This window comes from Bradysia coprophila, chromosome II (genome assembly GCF_014529535.1).
Source record: "Bradysia coprophila strain Holo2 chromosome II, BU_Bcop_v1, whole genome shotgun sequence".
Lineage (NCBI taxonomy): Eukaryota > Metazoa > Arthropoda > Insecta > Diptera > Sciaridae > Bradysia > Bradysia coprophila.
This window is the reverse complement of record NC_050735.1, coordinates 4,624,917-4,640,513: the sequence shown is the minus strand read 5'-3', so window position 1 is coordinate 4,640,513 and position 15,597 is coordinate 4,624,917. Positions and strand designations below refer to the sequence as shown.

The window sequence follows — 15,597 nt, the reverse complement described above, 5'->3', positions numbered from 1 at the left end:
CTTCAGAAAGTCATCGTATCATCGTAATGTTTCTTCAAAACTACAACTTTCTGAACATTTTGTAAAAGGCACGTTCATCTTACAAAATGTTAAAGAGGCGACGAAATGGTTAGAAGATTTCCTAAGGAAATAATGAGTTTTCATCGTAGATACTCATCACCGTCGAATTTTCGTGGAATCTTCTCCTACGTAAAGCTGGTAATGTGCCTCCATTTTATTAGATGCGCAGGAACACAACCCCTTTCATAATTTTATACTGAAAATGTTCACCACTATCATTTACACCGACAATCATATTCTTATTTGGTGTATCGCCCGAGTATCGTCATTTTCGTGATCTACGCACCTTTGTAACTATATAGGAGCATCATTTGCATTGTATTGATCGAAAAGAGACGTTCTAATAAATGAACGGCATGGGCTGGATAGCTTTATCATTTGTTATTGATATCGTTGGTATAGCAAAAATAAATTGAACTCTGGCTATTGTCGTCTTTACATATAGCAAAAATCTGTCAAAACAAACGAAGTGAAAGATTTTATTTTAATCCATCGAAAATACTTTTACCAAATTAAGTAGTAGATTCGATAACTGGCCTACCGATATCCCGTCTGTGGCATGTTATGTACCATATACAGTTTCGCGGTGATTTTTCAGTGGAATTGGTATCCACTTTGTTGACATTAAAATTAGTGTCTGAGTGAAGATTACGCCAGGGTCATAGTTTTCCAAGGATATTTGGATAGGTATTTAAGTTTTAATTGGTGTCTCATTAGTCTACAATGAAAAGTTGAAAAATTGATTTTTTTTGTGTTAATTGTTGACCCGAGACGGGACCGAGGTCTGTAAACATTCGAAAAAGTGACTTTTACAAATTTCAGAGACGGCATTGAATTATGAAAAGCACGGTTCTCGACGTAGACTATCTTCTTTGATGAAAAAAATCTTCGGTTTTCCTACATTTGCAGCTCAAAATCCAAACCGACACATCAAAGGCCAAAAGTTACATTTAAACCATAATCTCATAGCTACAATTTTTCTCATGTCTTTCCATGATTCACCGATTCGATATGCAATTTCTGATAGAAAAAAAAGCAATTTAATTTCACCCTCAGCCCGTCAGCAGTTATCGAAGAAAAAAACTTTAAAATTTAAAATGCAAGAAGAAAAAAACAAACACAAAAAAATCTCATGTAGAACCAATTTTCGTTCATTTTTTTTTCTTCTTTGATCGAATTAGTTACGATATGTTCAACGGGGTGGTTTTTTTTCACTGCCTGAAAATTCTATGAGAAAAATCGTTGACTAACCTTATTAGTGAATTTAAGTCAATTAACGTAATGTCTTCCTTAGAATTCTGTCTTAGGTGTTTTGGAAAAAGATTTAAATCTGGGAATTATTTGGGCTTATAACCGAAAAATATTCAATTCCACACGAGCCGACAGAACGCTGCAACAAATATCTGATAGCCATCAATATATCCTAATGTTACCGCTAATTTTACGCGTGTAATTCAAAACATTCGTTTTAATCTCACCGAAGAACCCACCACCAATTACAACTCTCAAAAGAATTTGGCAGAGTTATGAAACGACCCCGCATAACATTCCCAACATATAAATCAAGTACTTCTAAGCCGGGTCTTATTTTGGCTGTTATCACAATAAAATTATCTCAAAATAAGAATTACCCATTCTATTTTGGCGATAAACATCCTAATCCATCTTTTATAGTTGCTAATATTTAAAATACCTAAAAGCGCAACAAAATACTGCACGAACGTATGCAGGGCACGTGACATCAGAGGGTATTTACAGATCAATTTATGTCACGTGTCGTTGCAAGCACGGAATAGTGTATATACGTATATAAATGGCTGTTTGGTTTTTCTTTCATTCTGTGTACCGTGTGTGGTGTATATTTATTTTGGATAGATCAAAAGTGTCGTGCTACAGTTGTTATCAGTGTGACAAAGTTTCATATGTTCGGCGATAGTGGAATTATATTGAGAAATATCGGAAAATAATTCATGTGAAACAATAAGCGTGACGAAATTTAAGAAAATTGATGTTTTGTATATAGAACGTCCACTTTTAGGGATGGTTTGTTTGTGTTTAGGGAGATGAAAATGAAATTTGTATTTAATCCGAACGACAGGGAATATTTAAGTGGGATAATGAAGGGTTCGGTGTTTGGATAACATTGACTTTTAGTTGAACAAATAAATAGGAAAATTGAACGGTAGATTTAGTTGTATGTTGAGTGTTTGATTGGTAATTTAAATCACTTGGAGAGTTAGTGTTTCGTCGTGTAATAAGATATTCTCATTAGCCCTACTCACGTTAAAAAATCCGTTTCAGAAATTCCGAAAGAATGTCTAACTATCTGATAATACAATGGTTTTAGTTTTAAAAGTCATCAATGTTTCCAATCTATGATATTTTGGTGCCAATTTGAAAACGGCTTAGCGAGTTCAAATTTTGCGCCAAAATGTCATAAACTGGAAAACAGTTTGTATGCGTTAATATGCGTTTTCATGTAAACTTCGATTGCGTTGCGAAACCATTTTTTGCTATAACGTTCTGGAGTGTTGTTTAGTATCAGATAGAGAAACGGAATCGACAAAAGTCAGAAAATTGTGAAACAGATTTTTTTAACGTGAGTAGGGCTCCTCATGCCCATTAAATTTTCATGCACTTACAGTTGGTCTTTGTCGAGTGTTGATTAGGGTATGTGGAAATTCTATTTTCGTGCACCGAAAGGTTGCCTATAGGTTTACTGCTATGAAAATTCTACGTGGAATAAATTTTGTCATCAAATTAATTCACTTCCTTGAAACCAACCTGAATAAAATCCATTTCCACACGTGTGTTACATACCTTATTAAAGTCCCAATTCCCCATACTAATTCCGTGTTAGAATTGCTGCATAGCTGTAACACCTTCGAGCAAAAATTGTTTTTTGCTTCTTTCACGATTATAAAATAGACATTTTCATAAATAAATTTCAAATTTATAATGGCAACGAACAACATTATTTTTGGGTATACCCCCCCAAAAATTTACCCTTTTCACGAAAATTTCAATGACCGGACCCATAATAGAATATATATTTTTAATGACATTTAATATAAAGGGGGCATTTTATGAAAATTTATGTCTCTGAAAATTAATTGAAAATTGTTGCCATGTTAATAAACAAAAACACACGCACATACATTACACCAGTCGTGCATATATTTATATGTGTATATTCTCGGGCAACAATGTTGCTTTTTTTTATTATTTGTGAATAAATATTTTGAGATAAAATGTATATTAATGAACGTAAATAATTATAAATTCGGTTTCTTATCGACTTTATGTTTTATGACATTGTTGTGACAAACACATCAGAACATTATATGATATAGGGGCGTACAAAGTGCCCTTCGGTTCCAATTAATTTCGTCAGATTATTTTTCCTGAGTCAATAACCATTAATCATTGATTTTTGTCTTACATTGTCATATATTAGTCAAACACATCCGATAAATTTTATCACATGTCCTGCCAAAGACTATTTTCTTAATCAAAAGTGGTACGTCAATCGGTCCAATCGACTACGCCGAACCATTTTCGCTGCAAACGCATTATTATTATTAACTCGTCAATTCTGCAATCACGATAATTGACCCGAAAAAGGGGCAAAAATGTCTCAATCACGATTAAAATATTCATTGGATTTTTTTTCGTGTGGTTTCTATTTTCCACATGTCTGTTTGCAAAATCAATTTGCCTGCACCTTTTCTTGTCAAATTATATTCTTCCCTGGAAATATTAAAAATGCATCAAAAGGCCCCAGCAATGTGCCTCTCTCGCTCTCAGAGTGTACAGTTTGAGGCAAAAATTGAAAATTATTATCTTTAATTAGATATATTTGGTCGAATAAATTGCATGCAGCGTTTTGGCCCCGGAGGCAGTTTCTTATTTTTATAGGTATTTTGGTGTATGCAGTTCAGCGAAAGAATGAGAAGAAGAATAAGAAAAAAAAAACTTATTTGAAATAGCCACATCGTTCATGTGACTAAAGTTATTAAGTTGTTAACGAATTTCGGCTAAAGGAATAAAAAAGGATGATGAGAAGAACACATAATAACCGTGGTATATAGGAGTGTTAAAAACGAAATATTTTATTGAATTTTAGCAACTGCAATCGTAATTGATTCTCTCCGTTGGGTAAATGTATAATTCTCTCTAGAACATTTTGATTGATTTAACACTTTGTGCATGCAAAAGTCATTCATTCGATTTGTTTTATTTTTAAATTTAATTCCACTGATGGCTATACATCCAGGGATACAATGTAGTTTATTAAAATCCAATCCAATCAAATAAAGTCAAAGCGTCAAATGTAATAAATATTTTGCTAAACTCAAAATCAATATTTATTCAACAAATTAATTATCGGCAGCCGTCGCGAAAATGGCAAAAACTCGAGTGGAACGCTGATTAATTAAATTATTTATAACCAGCAATGTGTGCATTAGGTTATCAATTAGAGAGATATTTTAGCATTGCTAATGTGATAAGGTACGTGCTGGCTTTATTTGCATTTTCATAAACAAAAATTAATTAAAATAAGCTTAAGCGGCGTGACGTCCTTAAACACATTTAGCATTTAGATGAACTTTCAACTCGAAAACTTTCCAATGCAACGATTACAGATTTTCTTCTCTGTTTTAATTGCAGGATCAGCAGCAGACGGTGATGATGAAAGTAGCGCGTCGAAACGAAGACGATCGAGAACGAATTTCAATTCGTGGCAATTGGAAGAATTAGAACGAGCGTTTGCGGCCAGCCATTATCCGGACGTTTTTATGAGGGAAGCTTTAGCAATGAGACTGGATTTGAAAGAGAGCCGAGTTGCAGTAAGTTTGTTTTGTAAATTTTAGTTTGAAAGTCACAATTTGAGGTACAATCACATTGAGAGAACGAAAGGGAGTTTAGGTCATTTGCAATTTCGGATTATTTGAATTAGAAATTAGTTTGGATTTTAATGTTTGACGTCAGGGAGTTCATGACACCTTTATATATAATGTACTTCGTTTCATTTTTGAAGAAAATCTATTACTTCATTGGTTTCAACAAGAGTTTTTCTTTATAAGACGTTGTTCGTCTTATGGGTGAATGTTTATTTTTGTTAGAGCTGACGATAACAGATGATCTACTTGAAGCTTTCGCTACTAAGTCCCCAAACGATTTTAGTAATCACAGTACGAGCCTTATAGCATTAAACGACCCACGTGCAAAATCATGTCTATTACCCTTTCCTATTTACCAGCAGTTCTTCTTCGACCCCGTACGAAAATTAAAAATAATTTCATTCCGTTTGCTACATTTAGTTCATTTCGATACAGTGCGGTTGAAGCACCACCAACCGATATGATTACAGGGGACTATCCTTTTTTTATCGGAAAGAAAATTTGTAAACAGTTTTTTGATTTGCGAACATATAATGGCTGTTCCGACCTAATATCAAAAATTCAATCGACCTGCGATAAACCATACCCATTTCATGTCAGAGGACAATTTAAGTTAATAACTTAATTTTCTTGTGGGTTACATTATGCCTACAGGGAAAAAAAGTCATATTATACATACTTAGGCATACGTATACGTTCGGTTCGTTACAATGGAAGCAAGCGAAGTGAACGAGGTTGTTATTTTTGTGTGTTATTTTTTAGCTGGTTGTTGTTATTGTTTTGCTTCGAAAAGTCTTACACTATTATACATGCTGACGATGGATGCCACAAACATCGTTAATTCTCGTTTTACATATTGTTAGTGCATATCTGAAAGGAAAAAAACAATTTTTTCCCTTTTCCCGGTTATGCCGCGATAACAATCTATTAAGTAATTTAAATTTAAATAATGTGTGTAATGGACAAAATAACAACCCTCGTCCTGGTGCAATAATTGTATACCTATTTCGATTACCCAAACAAAAGTTTACAATGGCACAAAACTCATTTAATTCATCCCCTTGTTACATTTATATGTACTACTCTGTGTCACATGAAATTCATTTCACCGAAAACATCATTAATCCCCGTGCACAAAAATATTTCGTCACCGACTTATAATAAACCCAATAATAGACTCTTGAAGCCTGTGCGTACATGTACACAACAATCGATCCCCCCATGTATAAGATTTCGTCTCAAAATCCACAAAGATAAAAATGAATTCATTTCGAATTACTGTACGCAGCTTTTTCTGCACCCGAACACTGAACGTGCATAATATGAAAATGCGAATATAAATCATCCCCTCATTTGTGGTACGGCATCGTTACAATTTTAAAATTAAGTCAATTTTCCTTCTTAAACATTAGTCATTCATGGAGAGGCGGTTTCACTAAACATACCAGCCCAAAAACAGCAAAACATGTATATCTATATATATATATATCGAGTGCACAGAAACCCATCAACATGTTGGAATGTTCGGTTTAATTTCAAATGTTGTAACCTCAAAAGTATCATAAATAAATCTTTAACACAACAAAACACCAGCTATGTGTAGGGGACGAAAACGACCCTTATTTTTCCCATATTATAAACATGGCAAAAGGATCACTCACAAAATACTTGCTGCCGTATGCATCCGTATGCCCGTTTGTACACATATAATCTAATTCAAATCCCTTGGTGGTCCCTACCAGTCTCAACGGGTCCAAGAAAAGTAAATGTTAGGCAATCTGTATGTAATGCGCTAAAAATCTGTTCAAATCAAATGTCATAAGCTCCAGATAATCGAATTTTTGATGATGTTCGTTTTGGTGTATGCTTTTCGGTATCACAGTTGTATGTGCGGGGGGAGAGAGAGCAGCAATGTTTCGTGTGGCGTGTATAAGGCTTTTATAAAGAGGGGTCCACTTTGGAACAATCTATTTTTACGCACACCGTAGATGAGATTATGTTTTACAAAAATGGGATAGGATAATGGATAAATTGGGAAAAAAAGGTATTGAGGGGATTGAAAAAGTCGAGCAAAAAAATATGGTATGAATTATGATTTTATTGGCTAGTAATGGGGAAATTAATGATGTTGTGGCTGAGAAACAATTTTGTGTTATTTGATTTTCGTTATTGTCTGGAGGATTGTTTTACCTGCGACTTTGATTGTTTTGGGGATGAAAGCATCGAAATTCTAGGATTCTTTGTGGTGGTTAGCTCATCAGGGCGTACACGCCATATACTTGATATGTTGACAGACTTTTCCATATGTGCGATGAGATTAACCTTATTTGTCTGATAACAGTTCGGAAGAGACACGGCAGAGTAAAATAAACTTTACTCTGTCGTGGAAGAGACAATGTCTATTTTGTCTCTTGTTTTTTTGACAGGTTAGAAAATATGAATTTTCTAACCCTCAACTGTCATCTTTGTTTTTCTTTTGAAAAATTGTGTAACAAACAGATATGGTGAAAAATGGTTAATCACACCTCACACTTATGAAAAATATTGTTTTCACGTTTGGAAGAGAATTGTAGCTAGCTCTGCTCTAGTCGCTTTTGTTGGAATTTCCTATTTTATTCACTCGGCAGGCAAATGACTGTTCGATGACACCGTCAATTATTCATCGAATATAATTTCAACAATTGATGAGTTGTGTTCGCGACATTGTTAACGTCAATCAATTAATTAGACCCTCACTTTTCTCGTCAATAAACTCCCAAAGCTTACAACCTACAATTAGAAATCTCTGTGTCGTGTGCCCCAAAGTTATTTGTCATGATCCAATGCATTGTGTAGGTGTATAAGCACAGATTTAATTTAATGATTAGACCTGCGACTAATGACAACTCGACAATACACACAACTTGGATAACAATAAAACTTAAATACAATTCCAACTGCGAATTACGTTATTTCAGTATAATTGTTTACATGAATGCTTTACATGCTATGTTATGATTACATGATATCAATCATGATGCCAGTTTTGTCACATTCTTTTTTGTATATTACTTGTTACAGTAATTATTTATCAAATTTACCATTAAATGTTGTTGGTGGCGCACGGTATTTCATTTGTCAGCTGGGACTTGACGGAACAAATAGACAAAAACTCGTAATTGCATAATCTGACTGACACATTAAATCTGTTACTTCATTTGTTACAAGTATCTTTAGTGTGGCAAAATATTAGTTCTAACAAAAGCTTTCCGACGCGTTCGTTAGACAATGTCTACCTAACACGTTGGAAAGCTTTTATCTAATAGACATGAGGTGGATAATAACACTCATCCATGGAAGAGTAGTTGCACGAAATGTGTCTAACGGATACTCTACTGCACTAAATCATTTGCGGAGCTTGAAGTGTCATGAATTTGAATAATATCCCGTTCCCCAATATTTTGAATTATATTTCGGCTGTCTAACTTCAATATGGCATAAGGGTATACAAAAACCAAATTCAATGGTTTGCCAGTATCTCACATTAAAATTCGCATGTGTGCCCTTCAAAATTTCGGTAGTGTCACTAACATGTGTATAGGTATTGTGTATCCAAATGTATTAAATGACAGAAAATCACGAATTTTCGTCGATGTTCTACGAACAAAATCGATAACATCCTAAAAGAAATTTCCTACACTCTACACAGTCTGAAGCGTAACAACGTCTGCACAAAATGTCATGGATTAACACGTTACTTCATCAAAGTCATAAATTTCAATTAAACTCTATCCAATTTCCGTCTAATTCAATCTAAAATCATGCAAGCCAAAACCACCTAACATTCAATCCGAAAAACCCCACACACACAAAATTCCACCCTCATAAATAGTAGTATTCTGTTGTACGTTTACTCCATATTACATGTATTCTCTGGTAATGCTCTATTCATTTCTGGTTGGCCATTTAAATCAGGTAGACGCTATCTAATTTCATTTGCACCTCATTCCGTTCGGGTATTATATCCAATTTTACCTTATTTTCCGAAATTTTGTCTAATTTTCAATGCAATCCATCTCCGTTTGGTTGTATAAGTTCGGTGGAGTATTTGGTATGTATCGGAAAAACCAGCACGTTCATCGTCATTTTTGTCCGAACAGGAGATCGAAATCAATGCTTTTGCTCCGCATTCGCACATACACATAGAAAGCGGTTGCTTGGTATTAAGTATACTGAAGCAAATGTTTTCTATTTGAGCGAAAAAATCCCCCTGACTACCCAACCCCCATGATGGTCTAATTCAAATGTTACCTCTATCGCATAAAATGATCTTTTGTATGCCTTTTCTGGCTTCAGACCGAAACAGACGAAGCTGCTCTTATTTGACATAAAATGTAGAGGAAATCCTCATACACATACCTACCTACCTACCATACATACCTGATTCTAGCGACGATACTGTTTGGAACCATAATGGAGCACAGCAACTAAAATACACAGCCAGAAAATACATTTTTTTTTTGTTTTCGTGTGTTCGGTGTGAGTATAAAGGAAGGTAGACATAGGTAGAAAATGAAATTGTATTTATTACCGATATCAGGTGTTTTGAACGTGTGTAAGTTACATGTAGAGGTATAAATAGGGAGTAATGTAAGGGCGGGGCTAATAATCAATCGTTGGTGTTGTACGAAAAATATAAACACAATTCTGACCGATGTATACGTTTTACAGCGTTATTTGAACTGTGAAGTGGTACATGTTGTATTACCAGTCGTATACAATTTGAATTAATTTTACCTATATGCATAACACATGTAGTAGGATTACCAGGCACGTACATTTTGCTTGGGTAATGGTTTGAGATTTTCCTTTGAAGATGTGCTGTCAAATGTAGTTCAAATCTTAAGAGATTTTAGTCTGATTTATGGCCTACGCTCTCAAAATATTGCGTTATCTTATACGGATACTGGATTTCAAAAATTGTGGACAAAAAATGTGCTCTTCAAAGTTGGGCAGATTTTTGACGTGTTTATCGAGCTTACAATTATAACTTAAAAATATCTCTATCCTTCCTTTCGCTTGTCTTTTTCTTTAAACATTTTTTTTGGGAGTGAGTCTCGCGATTTTAGTATTGGTTTCCAATGAAACCGTTGACCATGTCGGTGCAGTTAATGTATTCATGTTTTAATTTCCAAATAGGTACGCTACAGATTGAATCCTGATAGTTCATGAACATGACGTTGACCTGTTCAGATATTTAAGGTTCAATAAACCTACTACTGCAGTACCGACATGTACATATGTGCAATATGGACAATTAAACGACAAGTTATAGTAAATTCGATCTATACTCTACGCCCACATTCTCTATCAAGCGATTGAGTTAACTTATTCATGTCCTGATCCAGACCTGTCCCGAGCCTTAATTTAGTGTCTCTAAGTCTCAATCTTTGCTAAACTTTTCATCAACACTAGTCTCTCTTAATTCAATAAAATTTGTTATCATACTGGATACCCTAACGCGTGCAAAGCGAGTTCGTTAATCGCGATTGGCGAAAAAAAAACAGTCATCAATGAAAATGATGTGCTTTTACTCACACGTATATACAGTGAAATAGCTGGTATGCAATAAACATTCTGCGGGTTAAATTGCTGCACAAATGGCACCGTAAATTTAATTTGCTGTTGCGTGTCTCGTGTTTGCTTAACACTTTCGAATTACATTACACTTTTTACAAATCAAAATTATTTTATTTGTGAACATTGTCGAGGTGTTTTGACGCTACGAAATATCAAAGACATTTTTCTGCGGTGTGGTTTTTATGACCTGGCAACTCGTTAGATAAATAACGCCTGCTATTGATTGGAAATTTATTACTCAGTTCAGCTATTTAGCATATCCATACCACAATATGTTACATTTAAAATTTATAACTTAAGAGTCCAGTGCATCTTGCTTAGAACAGTAATTGGTTTAATGAAAAAGCTTCCTCTCAAAATAGAAATTTATTGGATTTATCAGTTGTGTCGTTGAATTTAATTTAATTCTATTTTTGGTTATACAGGTATGGTTTCAAAATCGCCGCGCCAAATGGCGAAAAAAAGAGCACACGAAAAAAGGACCAGGACGACCAGCGCACAATGCACACCCGCAATCATGTTCCGGCGAACCAATACCGCCAAATGAATTACGAATGAAAGAAAAGTGAGTTCATTTATTACTTAACGAACAATCAATCCAGCCGACTGTTCCAAAAAATTATCTCACGCTCATACAATTTACTCATACAGAATTCTATCCAAACTGACCGTGGAATCCGAAACACGAACTAATCATACAAATCCTCTTCACAGAGCTCGTCGCCGGAAAAAGCTATCGAAAGCGCTGGAACGACAAGCCCGGAAATTACGTGCCAAAGGTATAACAGTCGATTTAGAATCACTTCGTGCCGAATATCTTGCGCAGCATCGTGTCACCTCCGAATCGGACCTGGAAGACGATGATATTCAAATCGATGTGGTCGGCGAAGATTCCGATGACGAACCGGAAGATTGTTCGATCCAGCGACGGGATAGTACAAGCGGTCGGGATAGTGGCGACAGCGATTCGCATGCACCAAAAATTAGTATCAGATCGAATCCATTTAGCATAGAATCATTACTGTACAATAATTCGTGAGAGCGGCCTGATTGCGAATAGTTTGCTTAACATTTTAACGGCGGAGAGTGATGTTGACATTAATTAAGGTAAGAGCTTTGACTTGTGCCGAGTAGGGACGAGTGATTATTGTGAGATCCAAGTAATGAATGGAGATTTGACTTTGAGAATTTGTTTATTAAACGCCAGCTGCAACGTTTCTATTCGGTGCAAAGTTAATGCGTTCCCATCGCAAACGATTCCTGATTATAAGATTGTAATATGTAAATAAGAAATAAATTCAAATAAGTAAACTGAACTGTTGCGTAGTCGATTTGAATGTGTAAATGGTAACTTAATTTCAATGATGTGATAAATTTTAATTTAATTTTTAATTTTTAATTGTAAAAAATTCCTGAAAATACAAACTAGTTGCATTTAATTGAACGGGCTCTTTAAATTGAAAAAATCAATTTTAGTGTAAAATAAATTGTGTAACTGTACATAGACCATTAAAAATGACACTAGTAATTATTCACAAATTGCAAACTATATCATTGACCAATCGAGAAATAATAGAAGGGAAAAGAATTACCGAAAAAAATAAGAAATTTTACATTAAAGGAATATGTTCAAAAAATAACCGGAAGACAACGATTAAGATTGTGCAAAAATAGAAGAAAATCGCTACATTACTTTTTGTTAAGATTTCGTACTACAACATAGGGGCTAGAATTTTTAGTTAAGTTTTTGCTTGCAAATTAAAAATTATTTTTTACAGACAAATTTTGTGATTTTAAATTTTAGTTGATGATTTATGAGTTCTGAATTATTTTATACGATTCGTTTAAATTATTTATTTTTCAAATTTTCTTTTTATTTGTTGAAAGACAACTAAAGATCCGAAACAAACCAGTGCAATAGTTGATAGCGTTTACATGACAAAAGAACCACATTCCATTTTAATCGATATTAAATGAGTATCAGGAATTATTTTTGCGGAAAAAAATTTCCTGTTCTTTTCACAAATCTTTTCTCCCTTTACCAATTTTCTAATTTAAAGAAAAACGAGAAAATTTTGAAGAAATTTGGGGAAAATTGGAAAATGTTTTACCAAAAATGGTGCACGATGAATGTTAATTGAGTTTACTTTTACTACGTAAAATTACTCGATACATCAGGGCATTTGTGCATTTTAATTCTAAGAAATTCAGAAGTCAGAATATTTCCAGATGTTTTCCTAAAAATATGCCCTGCGATACATACAACCAATAATTTTGGTTTTTATTTTCACCATGGTGATCCAAGTTGATTTTGTGACAGTAAAAATTCTCCCAGCCAATTTAATGATGCTACGAATACGATCAACATGTTTTTACTAATATTCAGAAATTCAGAAGGCCTAGTAACTGAGTTAGACGCATTCGTTAATAATACAGAGTCGAGGGTTCAAACAATAAAAAAAAATCGAATTCCAGTTCATACGCATGATTAATACTCAGACAACAAGATCTCAATGCGTAAACTCTAGTTTTCTTCTGTAATGAATGTTCTGTAACGTCGCCCGAAACCTTGATTTTTCAGCTCACGTCTAGACTATTTTTATCAGTCTAGAACCTGACATCTTAGCCGCTTTTATGAGAATGTAAAATGTAATTTTAGCCACCCCACCTTTGCTTTATTTCAATTTGAAATTTTCACATACAATTGTTAAAAGTTTCCTATGTGCAGAATGAGCACCAGCTGAATATCACCAGCTGGATCTACTAACACCCACTTATTGTATGATAAACAATCAAAACACATTCTGAACAATGTGTTTACTTCATTCATACGTGTTATGTGCGTGCATAGATGACGTTAACGTATAAATGCACTGTGTGCAGGTTGGCTTTGAATTGTTTACAATGCAAAGTGTTTTTGTTTGTGCACCAGCTGGTGATATTCAGCTGGTGCTCACTCTGCACTTAGGAAACTTTTAGCAATTGTATTTATGACTCTGACGAAACAGCACCAGAAATGTACTTTGTGAGCAAATTAAATGCAAAAAATTGAAATTCCAATTTCTTTACGCCAGAACTTTAACCAGGAAACAAACAGTGAAGTGGAATGTAGAGTTCAAAGTCGAAAAGTTTTTTTTTGTGAAAATCCAAATTTTATGATGGAAAAAATAGATGAAAATTGTGAATTATTTTATTGAAATTTTATTTTAAAAACATAAATTGAAAAACAGAAGCGAGACTGTTACAGACATGACGAAATTATTTTCAAATCGAAAAATATCATCATATCATACGATAAAAACATATTTAAAATGCAAGAAAAAAAAAACATTTTATTTGAAGTTAAACTTAAAGGAAAGTAAAAACAAATTTAAAAAAAATGGAAACAATAAAGACATAAAAATTAATATTTAAGCTATTAATTATGGTCAAAATTATATTAAAGAAAAACAAAAATTAAAAATAAAAAACAAATTATTATTTATTCAAAACGAAAACGGTTTACTTTATTCGTCTAGGGTCACATAATGTACACTGGGCGGGATAACTCATTATAATGGAAATTATTTTTTCTTGGGAACTCAAATTGCTCATCGATTTTGCTGCTACTCATACTTATTCGGAATTACAAAGGATAATGAGAACGTACAAGAGATTCGCGCAATTAGATTTCAGATACCAAAATCGCGCTATGTGTCTCTCGTTGAACTATTAATTAAAAATTTATGTGATATTAGAATCATGCTCCTATAAATATAATTGTTTATTCATAATGTATTCACAATGACCATCAAAATAAACGATAACCGTTATGGTTAGTGGTCTCTTTTACAGCAAAGCGTATGATAAAACCAATGAAGTGGAAAACCAAGTACAGACACTCATTTTTCCAACATCAAAAAACCTTTAAATTTTCAAATATGTATTCGTGTACGATTGCATGTGTTTTGTGTTTCTATTCACACCAAGAAATCAGGACTCCTATCTTTACAAGAAAATGTAAGGCCTATTTTTATTGCATAAGTATCCCACTATTTCTTATGTTCATGATTGAAGCAGAGATATGGGCAAACACTAGCCATTAAAACAAGTAAAACAACAGACCTCATGATTTTGCACCGTTCGACGTTCATAAAATTTTATAAATACGATTGGTTGGTTTTCTTGACCACTGTTTGTGTGTCATATTCCGAATGTAAGTGCAAGTTCGTCCTCCAATTTTTCCGGAATTTTCTACCTTAATACCACATATTTTCTAAACAAGTCAGTATCATATATTTTTAAGGACCATAGGCTTTCCTCTTTCCGCTCCTTTGATTGTATTTTCGTCCTCTGCTCCTGCCTGTTTTACTTAACTCTGCCGTGCCTAGATTCTTTTCTCGTTTTCGCACATAAGCTGTCATAAAACGTGATTGTCTGCTCTAAATAACACAGCTGCATATTGGTACTTACCTCTGAAAGAATGAACAGTCAACGCCTACAAAACACATGACGATGAGCTGAGCGCACTCATTTTACTTCTGGTTACATCGCAGTCAGTGGCTAGAGACATTATCAAGGTGAAAATGGATTTCAGTTTGTTATTCTTTGGTATTCCACAGAGGCAAAAATATCAACAGTTTTGCTTTCGAATCTATTACTTCATTTGATCTAAGTATTTCCAATGCATTGATTTCAAATCTTCTACTTCACTTGTTTTGGAACTTACATTTTACTATATTTTCCGCATTAGTCATTGCTCGTCGTTTGTTCACCAAGTCGTTGTCGATAACAGATGATAGCCGTTCGTAACAGGTTCACTGATGCTAGGAAACTTTATTGTTAGAGCTCATTTTAAAAAATCCTCTAAAAAATCTATCTTCAGTGTTTCGAGGAATGGATGGTACAATAACGACAATTTTAAATGTATAACAACAGGGCAGTTATGTTCGAAAACTCTTTCATAATATGCGTTATGAATGAGCCTTTGATTAAATCTTAATTTTATAACTTATTAAAATGTCTTTGTTTGGCG

The 15,597-nt window shown here is 34.0% G+C and overlaps 1 protein-coding gene across 3 annotated transcripts in view; it reads left to right on the top strand.

Annotated features, from left to right (window-relative positions):
• LOC119068462 (homeobox protein unc-4-like) overlaps nt 1-12,177 on the top strand; it is a 40,159-nt gene extending 27,982 nt beyond the window's left edge. For 2 of the 3 annotated variants that reach the window (XM_037172063.1, XM_037172054.1), the window contains 3 exons: nt 4,732-4,910; nt 11,000-11,148; nt 11,298-12,177. In XM_037172063.1, coding sequence (XP_037027958.1) covers nt 4,732-4,910; nt 11,000-11,148; nt 11,298-11,622 — 653 coding nt within the window. In that variant the 3' untranslated portion in view covers nt 11,623-12,177. The remainder of the gene's footprint in view (nt 1-4,731; nt 4,911-10,999; nt 11,149-11,297) is intronic. The other variant, XM_037172072.1, reaches the window with a different exon arrangement.
• Nucleotides 12,178-15,597: the final 3,420 nt, after the last annotated feature.